This window comes from Lissotriton helveticus, chromosome 12 (assembly GCF_964261635.1).
Source record: "Lissotriton helveticus chromosome 12, aLisHel1.1, whole genome shotgun sequence".
Taxonomy (NCBI): Eukaryota; Metazoa; Chordata; class Amphibia; order Caudata; family Salamandridae; genus Lissotriton; species Lissotriton helveticus.
In genome coordinates this window covers 35,490,579-35,501,005 of record NC_136073.1, presented here as the reverse complement: position 1 = coordinate 35,501,005, position 10,427 = coordinate 35,490,579, and the positions used below count along the sequence as shown (strand labels likewise).

General features: G+C 40.9%; 1 protein-coding gene across 2 annotated transcripts in view; it reads right to left on the bottom strand.

Annotated features, from left to right (window-relative positions):
• Positions 1–5,993: 5,993 nt before the first annotated feature.
• LOC144798783 (N-acetyllactosaminide beta-1,3-N-acetylglucosaminyltransferase 2-like) overlaps positions 5,994–10,427 on the bottom strand; it is an 89,064-nt gene continuing 84,630 nt past the window's right edge. For both annotated transcript variants that reach the window (XM_078669830.1, XM_078669829.1), the window contains exon 4: positions 5,994–10,363. In XM_078669830.1, coding sequence (XP_078525956.1) covers positions 9,816–10,363 — 548 coding nt within the window. In that variant the 3' untranslated portion in view covers positions 5,994–9,815. The remainder of the gene's footprint in view (positions 10,364–10,427) is intronic.

Here is a 10,427-nt window from a genome sequence, read left to right as displayed (position 1 = left end):
GGGATACCCCAAAAAACTTATAAGACACTCCTACAAGAGGGCAAAATATTTTAACCGAGATAATTTCTTTGAAGTTAAAAACAAAGAAGAGAGAACCACCCCTTTGATTTTCGTAACTAACCACAGCAGCCTCAACAATAAGATCAAAAACATAATAAACCGCAACTGGCACCTGGTGGCAAACCAAAATGGCTCTGTTTTACCCAAACCGATGTTTTCTTATAGACGCAACAAAACCATCAGAAACAGCCTGGTAAAAACATATAGAGATGTGAATCTCGGATGTCAGCCTACAATCGATAAGAATCCTCTCCCCACAGGGACTTTTCCTTGCAGTGGCTGTAGTAATTGCAAAGACATTATCAAAGGTTCGGAAGTCATCATAAATAAGAGAACGCATAAAGCACAGGATTTATTCAACTGTAGATCTAAAAATTTAATCTACTTAATAAAATGCCCCTGTGACTTAATATATATAGGGGAAACAGCAAGAGAAATTAGGGTAAGACTAAACGAACATAGGTCTGCTATCAGAAATCACAAAAATACAGCACCTCTGGTAGAACATTGGATTACCACCAAGCACACCAATCAAGACCTGAAATGGTGTGTGTTGGAGTCTATCAAAATGAATATGAGAGGAGACATGACAACTAAACGTAAAAAAAGAGAACAGTTTTACATGTCTAAATTTAATTCTGTGCGCAATGGCCTGAACAGCAAGGAGGACTGGGAAAGGATAATATAATCATCACTTTTCCCCCTTAATTCTGTACTATAAAACATCAAACAATGCTGAAAATACTTTAATGTTTTTTTTTAGGTGCGAGGAGTAAGATGATATCGGCACATAGCACACGTATATTGATCCCTAGCTATATGTATTTTGTCAATAGGGAATAAAAATTGCCAGAGCAGAATAACTAGTGGTCAGGGCGTATTTATAAATGCCCCCCAGAATCATAATACCTGGTGCATAGCTATCAGCGCGAGACATAGCTAATTTTTCCCAATTACGGACATACATGCTTCTATAACATTAGTAAGGAAAATCACGAGTATAATTCCATTTAGATGGCTAAATAAAAGAATGTGCAGTACCTCTTTCCCGCTCAAAGATGGCGGACGAGGTCGATATTTTGGTAGTTCGCGATAGCAATATGAATAAGACAATAGGGTATGAATAATTACTAGTCCCTATCTTTATAACATAAATGAATAAGAATGATACCTGAGTGGAACTGAATAGTTCTAATATTTTGATAGCAAAAGCGTAGATTGACATACAACTAATATATTATGACCTTATTAGCTCCCTGATCCAAAATGGCGGCAAAGGAGAGTACGAACGAAAAACGGACACAGGAACACTCTACATGCCATAATATATATATATGCCCTGATGTCAGGAAATATAATCTATCTTTATATATATGATAAAACGGAAGGAAAATTACATTAGCTGTTAATTAATTAGTATACGAATAAAAAAGATAGACTATGGAGTAAAGTAAGAAGCTTATAATATATTAATAATAACTGGACAGCGTGTTAATATTTTAATGTGAAAAACGCATTTGGGAATATGATCATTAACTTAACCTTCCCAGCCTAAGATGGCAGGGCCGCACCACGTGATCGGGACCCAAAGCGCGGGAGTAAGTGGCTACACTTTGACCCGCAGGTTACAACATAAATAGAGCTATGCGAGCCTGCTCCAATATCGGAAAAGCTGTACCGGGATTACGTGACAGGGAGGCCGCTGGTCCTTAACAACGTAGGTCGGAGCATGCTTTAATGCGCTATGGGAGGTTCAAAGAATGACCCTCTGTTTGTAACTAGATAGGGACCGTCCCTAGACCAGGAGACGGCGAATATCCAACATAGGCAGTGAAAGCAAGTAGGACAATAGCGCTGCCATTTATTGAGTTATATTTAGCAAAGGGGAGGAATTCTGTTCGTAACCAGACAGGCATCGTCCTCAGAGAACACAGGCAGCTAGAGTTATATTTAATAAAGGGGAGGAACTCTGTTCGTAACCAGACAGGCATCGTCCTCAATGAACACAGGCAGCTAGAGCGCTGCCGTAAACAAGTGGTGTGTAGTAAAAGGGATGACCCCTTATTCTTGGGTTGGCCGCGTAACTTCATGAAAAATAATTATATTTAACAAAGGGAATAGTGTGAACAAATATAGTTAACACTCAATTCCCTCTGACGCCATAGATTGCAACGGGATTACGGTGAATCAAGGGAATCGCATATTAAGAAGCTTCCCGACAACCAGAGGAGAACGAATATACGTCTGCTCTAGACTCCACGAGGGGGTTTGAATTAATTTGACGAAAGGTAGTATATATAAAAAACTCTTGATGTTTTTGAACTTTAACAGAGACATATACCGGTCTTTTAATTTATCAGCATTTGATCAAACTCATGTATTTCTGTCTATTCCTAGAAAATTGTATATGAAAATTCTAACCATACGGTGGTCACCCCAGGTACAGCGAACATACCAAGAACATAAAAATCTGGATACAGGTATATGGCAGTACCATTAATGTATCATAAAGTACATCTCCCTGTCATTGAACAGTCACTAAAACATCGCGTTATCTACCTTGCAGGTGGATAATTTATAATAGAATCCACCAATTAGAAAATGTGCAACTAAAGGGAGGAGAAGTTGTTTTAAAGTGTTTCTTGTGCCATTAGACACACTCGAAACTTGAAGGTATGTGATTAATTTGATATATTTAAATTGAATGGAAGCTTTGAAATAAACATGTATAGTTGGAGTTTAGTAAACACTCATGTGCCTCCCGTGATAGAAAGTAGAACTCAGTGGGACCCCCAGAAACTGTTCTCTATATCAAATAGTGAAGGGCCGACAATCCATATATATGGGCCCGGACTACTTGTGTATAATATTTGCACTCAACATGTAAAACTAATTGATGGAATTTATGATGCTACACGATTAAGATAACACTGTGTCCCAATGGAACAAGGGCAGAGGGGCAAGACTATTCATGGTCGTAGGCTATCTGTAGAATTAATTACGACTACGGTAAAAGTCAATAGCCGTAATTTTTTAAAATTTTTATTTTTTCTTGTGGAGCAGACCAAAACACTATGGTATAATGTGATCAAAACTAAAAATGCAATACATTTTCTCACTGTTAGGTATGAATTGGGACTCAGTCATAAGTCTGTTTTTAATTGTGGTAAAACTCAAATGTAATATATTTTCTCACTGTCAGGTATGAATTGGGACTCTGTCGAAAGTCTGTTTTTAATTGTGGCATTTCTCTCCTAGTGCTTTTTAAAAAAAAAACGTCCTGAAGAAGGTGTAAACATACACGAAAGACACCGAAACGCCGCGTCGACTTTTGGTTTTTATTTGCAATTTTGTGTTGTATAATCATGTATTATTGTTATTATGTACTGTAAAGAAAAACCTTTTTTAATAAATCACTGTTTTTATCACTTTCGTATATAGTTTGTTTGGAATGCCATAGGACTTTAGGCGACACTGAGTACCCAATGAAACTAACGTTCAACATAGGTTGTAAGCTGAGCTTGTACTGTTGCAATTTAGCCATAGGGTTATGCTTTAAGTCAGGTGGTGTCTCCATTACCTAAAGCCAGGAACACCGCGACATAAGGGAGATATTTAAAGCCAGTAGATGGGTTTTACAGGTTGTTCATACAAAACAGACTGCAGTTACAAAACGGTTGGCAATTCTGGTCAAACAAGGGATGAACATCTCTCTGGAGGGTAGCATCTCAAATATAGCAGGTAGATGGTTGATGGTTAAAGTAAAACATTTTGGACATAAATATACACAAGTAGGGTACTATGGTCCGAATCAGGATGATACTGGCCCATTAGAAGAATTATTCACTGAGCTTTTACATTTTCCGGGTCTGATCATTATGGCAGGAGATTTCAATGCAGTATTAGACCATACAATAGACAGGTATTTGAATAGTAGAGCAAAGTTAACCCCAAGATGTCCAAATTGATACGATTAATTAAGGTCCAAATGGGACTTAGTGATATTTTGCGTCTTAGGGCAGGAACCCAGAAAGGCTTCAGATTCTATATTAAGAAATATAGACACCAATCACGTATTGTCTATTTTCTAGTAGATGATAAATTAAAGGATCAAGTTCTGGATGTGGAACATGTAGGTGTGTACCTGTCAGATCACTCAGCAATACTATTACATATGAAGGTGGCTGAGGGGGCTGTTCAGTCAAGATGGGCAGTAGATTGCACAATACTACTAGAGGAAGGGGTTTTAGATATCTTAAAGGAAGAAACAAATGAGTTTTTCGGTAAGAATCAGGGTTCATCTGTGATAGGGGTAGCATGGGACTCATATAAGGCCTTTATGAGAGGTAGACTGGGTTCCCTAGCCGGAGCAAAAAGGCAAGCATATCATAAAGAGGTGTTAGAATTAGAGGAGCAAGTTTGGATTTTAGAAAAGAACTTGATTACTTCAAGAAGTCAGATAGATCAGGAAAAGATCCTAGGTGAGATATCGAATATAAAAATAAACCTGACCGGAATTTTGCAGGATAGGGTTAGGAAAAAATTGGAGTCAAGTCGATTAGCTCATTTCGAGTACAGGGAAGGCTGTGGTAAGTTGCTAGCCTGGAAGGTTAAAAATGACCAAGTTAGGAATACGATTAAAGAAATTAGGTGTGAGCAATCGGGAAACCTTATTGGAGACAGTAAGGGTATTGGATCAGCTTTTTTTTAGGCATTTTAAGAAAGTGTATCAGGATGATTTGAATGTGACGGAGGGATAAGTACTGACTTGGTTAGTTCAAGAGCATTTTTACCCTGTACCAGATGAGAAGAGGGAATTGTTGAACGATAGGATAAGTTGTAGAGAATTGGAAGAGGCAATTGGGGGAGATAAGAAAGAGAGGGCACCAGGACCAGATGGTCCTTCCTCATGAAGTTTATAAAGCTTTGGCCAGTGTATTGAGTCCTATGCTAGGTGATCTATCTAACGCAATATTTGTGACATATGCGGTAATGCCGGAGTTCTGGAAAGAGGCCATTATAACTTTAATCCCCAAACCATGGAAATGCCCCACAAAGTGTGATGCTTATAGGCCCATATCACTTTTGAATTGCGACTATAAGCTTTTTGCATAGGTTATGGCTGAAAGACTAAATGGGGTTATGTCACAATTGGTACATGAGGATCAAAAGGGGTTTATTAGAGGCAGGTCGTTAAAAGAGCTCACGTATGCGTCTATAGGGTTGATTGACTTGGCCTCTGCTTATGAGCTCCCATTGGCAGTCATGGCCCTAGATGCTGCCAAAGCATTTGATCGGGTAAACTGGGTTTATTTGCAGGCGGTGGCCAAACCTCTTTATCTGGGTCCTAATTTTTGCAACATTTTGAAGGGAATATACTCTGCACCCGAATCCAGGGTTCTGGTTAATGGGGGACTGACAAAAGCTGTTCAGATTACAAGGTGTACAAGGCAGAGATGCCCTCTGTTGCCTTTGTTGTTTGTTCTGTATATTGAACCGCTGGCTAGGAAAATCAGGAAGAAAGCAGATATCACCCCTTTCGAATTTAATGGTTGGAGTAAGAAAGTAGGGTTATATGCGGATGACATATTCATTTTTACTACCAACTTAAAAAAAACCTGAGTTTTGTTTTAACGTTAACAACTGATTTTGGGGAAGTCTCAGGATATGATAAGTAGAAAACAGAGGCTATGGCCTGGCATACAGAGTTTGGCGTGATAAAGTGTAAGACAGAAATGAGATCTCTAGGGGTTAAGATTACCCAGGACATTACAAAGCTTACCAAAGAAAATTTTGAAAAGGTTAGGAAAGAAGTGACTGGCTGGCTGAAGAGTTGGGTATTTATTCTATAAGACAGTGGTCCCTATTATTGGAAACAATGGTCTGTAAAAACAGACAAAACAATGATCATACACTTGATAGGTGAAATTACTTTTGTCCAGCCGGACAAGAAATTTATTTTCAATTGATTAGAACAATACTTTGAAAAAATGGGAGAACCATTTAATGTCAAGCGGGCACAGCCGTGACCCTTACAATACAAGACAAGACAACAAAGAACTGGTGGCCAAGAAGGCAAAGCAAAGGTTGCATCTGTATACTTTTAGTCAGTTGTTACAGATTTTAAATTGCATTCCATCACACCACTGCAATCATTAATGTTTCAGTCATATATTGCATTTGTCATTAACATTGTTTGGCCGTGTAAATCTCGGAAAAATGATAATTCTTCCTAAGTTTACCTTCTTGTTTGACTCAATCCCCTTGCCATTTAAGAAAGAGTGGTTTGTTCAGATGCAAGGGAAGATTAGTTCTTTTATCTGGTCATCCAAAGGAGCACCGATATCCTGGAAGAAACTTAGGAGATCGTTGAAAAGGGGACTAGCATTGCCAGATCTTCTCCTCTACTCCTGAGTTTTTCTATTAAAGAATGGCAGAATGTTACTGAACAGACCTACAAATACGGAGATTTGTAAAATGTGTGAGGTGATGTTGAAGAAAGAGAAAGGAGCTTCCTGTGGTTTCATGTATAAATATGCAGATCCAAAATACTTTAAAAAAGTTATGTTAAAGATTTTAATGGGGTATGGTTGAGACGTAGTATAAAATCAGAAAGGTCATAAAACTGCCATATTTTAGCCATTTTGCCCCCATATGGGAATCGCTGGGCTCCCAAGAATGGACAAAGGATGCATTGGCACTGCCATTAAAAGAGGCTGGTGTATTAAGATGGAAACATCTATTCAAGGACGGTCATCTGATTACGTGGGAATGGTGTGGACAGGAAATGACTCAGGCATCTAAAGATTTAAGTTTCTTCAAATTCAAAGTTGGTATCACGTGGGAAATATAAAAATAGGAGAACCCAATGGATTTGAGGAGGTACTGATGTCGGGTTCGTACCAAAGAAAGAAATTGTGATGTGGTATTGGCTCATGATAGAGATGGAGGATGGGGCTTTCACCTTGCCGGAAGATCTTTGGGGAGGATGCTTGCCGGAGACTACGCTGGATGATCACTGGCAGGTATCTGTGTCTATGCTATATAAAGTAGTTAAACCTGCATACCTGAGAAGAAACCATCTTTTTACCATTCATAGGGCTTATTAGACCCCCCAAAGGTTATCTATATTTGGGTCTCGTGGTGATGTGGTGTGTCCAAATGTGGCAGCAAGAATAAAGACGATCTGCATATGTTTGCACACTGTCCAGAATCCAGCCGTTCTGGGAGGCCTTGAGTAATGTGTTAACTAACGCTTTGAACCTACAAGTCAAGGTAAGCGATTTATTGGTTATTTTTATTTTTGGAGGTTTGGATCTGCAAATTACAGTCAATAACAATTATGCCAAGTTGGTCTTTTAAGCCGTACTTTTGGCACGTAGAGATATTTGCAAACAATGGGTATCACAGGCTCCCCCAACTTGTGTTGATTGGTTAAACTTCATGAAGAGCGTGGCCAAGTTGGACATTAAAGATATGGGGAAAAAGAGGTATGAATTTTGGACACCCCTCTTATGCAGGTGTGAGCAATAAGTAGGAATGTAGATCTAGGGTCCAATGATTAAGCTTCTCGCCACCTCGGCTGGCTCCATCCTCCTTTGAGCAGTGAGGCTTGTGGAGTTTGGTGAGTACTGGAAGTCAAGGAGGAACGATGTCGCAATCCGAGGGTGTTTAAGATCAAATAAAAGAGAGAATCCCATGAAAGCATTCTTCAGCAAATGAGGTCACTCCAGGGTGGAAACGTTGGTATAAAGGTGCAAAGGAGGCAAATGAGGAAAAAAAAAAGACTGGTAAACGTGGGAATGCGTCAAAACTGTAACGCCTTCCTGGTAGAGGCACAGCAAGGAGAAATTCTTTATTTCTCCTTGTTTTTTCCTCTTTCAAAGTGTGCTGTAATCTGCAGCACACTTAGAAAGAGGAAAATGCTTCTCAGTCCTGTTTTTATGCCGGAAGATGTCCCTTCCTGTACAAAAACAATCCTGCCCGCAACACTTGCACCCTTGCATCCTGACAATAGGGTATCTGCATTGAAGTTAGGCAGCCGCAAGTGCGCCATCACAAAGAGAGTGCAGGAATACACCATATCATGTAAAATATGGCAAATTCCTGCCCTCTCCATTTGATGCAGAACAGTCTCTTGCTGTATTTAACCCTGGGCGTAGTTTATGTAGTAGCGCTACGCATAGCTACGCGAAGTGCACTTCGCACTAAGCGAGCCACGCATAGCTACGCAAACTGCGTAGTGCACTGTGCAAAATGCTGTTTGCACTGATTGCACAGTGCCGGATTCTTGTCCACACTGTGCAATTAGTGAACACGGCATCTTGCACAGTGCAAGCAGCTGTTTTCTGCCACTCGAGTAGATTTCTACTCGAGCGGCAGCTTTCTCAATGCGGACTGGTAGTTTCTCATCGCGAGCGGTTGCGAGCATACGCGACCACTCGCAATGAGAAACCTGACCTCCCTGCGTTGAAAATCTCGCTGGGACGTTTATTTTCTACGCTTGCGATCGGCAACTTGATGTTGTTGATCGCAAATGGGGAAAAAGTCTCACTGGGATGTCATTTTGCTCGCTCGTGGTCGCCAATTTGACGTAGAGGACCGCGAGCAAGCAAAAAATTACCTCTGCGCTACACGGGTTTGCACTGTGCTACGTGCAATTTGCATACTGCGAAGTAGCGCAAGCTTCGCAAACTACACGAGCGTAGTGTAGTACTTTTCCCAGGGTTAGCTGTATTGCCAGCATCAAAGTATGATAAATTTGGCCTTTGGTGTTTGATCAGGCCGAGTAGAGATAATTGTGGTGGTTGAGTCAGAAGTCCTACAGATGTTTGGAATTATGTTGATTTCTTTTCTGGCGGCTCAAAAGGTTCATGTCACAGAGAAGACAGAGATAATGAGGCCGAACACAGGGAAATAAGAAGTCTTCTAAGTATCAAGTGTAAAGATGATATGAGGGTTCCTCCATGCTCTGGATCTTCAGCTGGGAGGCTGTGCTCTCAAGGATGTTAGTGAAAGTGATAAGACAGCTGCAAGCAGAACAACAGTTGTATTTTGGAATAGGTGAGTCTGAGGAAGGCTGTGGTCATCCATGCCTCAATTAAGGTCTTCTAGAGCTTGGGTTTGGTTGTGTGTGCTGATGACATGGAGGTACAACAGTGTGTAGTTGAGGTAGGAGTGGAAGAGGTTTCTAGTTGCTTGCACACATCTGACCTCCAGCACTGAAGGTTTACACCCCACCTCAATGTGCTCTGTCCAGCCTGTTGATTGACCATGACCCTTCCAGAATGGACCTGTCTATCAGTCTTGTGATTTATCCTTGTGACACAATAAAGAGTCTGTGTTTGTTTATACGTTGATACTCAGCACATTCTTCTGTTTTGCATCTGCAGCCAGTATGTGACTGAAGATGCAGAGTTGAACTTCACTTGCTGAATAACTTTAACAGGTTGACCTTATTCTGGCAACAGAAGAACTAGTGTCTTCCCCACACCGTCACTAATGGTCCAGCTTGGACAGACAAATTAGTGGAAGTGTCTGAAAGGTAAAATCACATAAAAGCAGAGGAACCCATTAGCTTTACTTTTCATCATCCCACTTTCCATTCCTAGTTACCTGAACCCCCAAACACACCTAGAAGAGACAGTCATAGTCCTTCCTAGTCTGATTGAGCCCAGTGAAAGTGCGGACGCCAGATGCTAAACATAAGAAAACATTCCTGACTTGTCCCAGAGGGCCGTGTAATCGCACCATCATCAACGTCTCACAGAAGCGGCTGACAACTTTGCCAATAAGAAGAGGCTCATGATTAGAAGATCAAAGATCAGAAGCACACTGATCCAGAAGGGCCTTGGGTCGCATGGCTCTGCTTTCTGGACATCCTCCCAGATGTTGATCAGCTGTTCTGGATTGATGCCATGGACGACCAGCGCCTCCTTGAAGGCACATCTGCTGTGCCACAAGTCTCGCATGCCTTGGACGCAGAAGCGGTAGTCATGCCAGTACGTCACGCCGGCTGCCAAGCCCAAGAAGCCAAAGTAGACATCATCCAGCGGAAAGATGGGCATCCAAGTGGAGGCATGGTATAAGGCAGGGATGAAGGTCATTGGTATGATGTACCCACCACCAGATGGGTACATAGGGTATTTGCAGCTAGGGTACATAGCCTCTGTGATTTTGTACTTTCCATATCGTTCAGTGTCGGATCCCTTGTGGATGTAGCCGTGGACTGCTGCGGAGACATTCACCATCTCCTTCAGGTATTTCACCAAGCCACGGGTGTTCACGTACTCATCATCATCACCTGCCGAAAAAAAGAGAAAGGTGAGGATGCTTAATGATGAAAGTTGTTTACCTTTTTTTATATT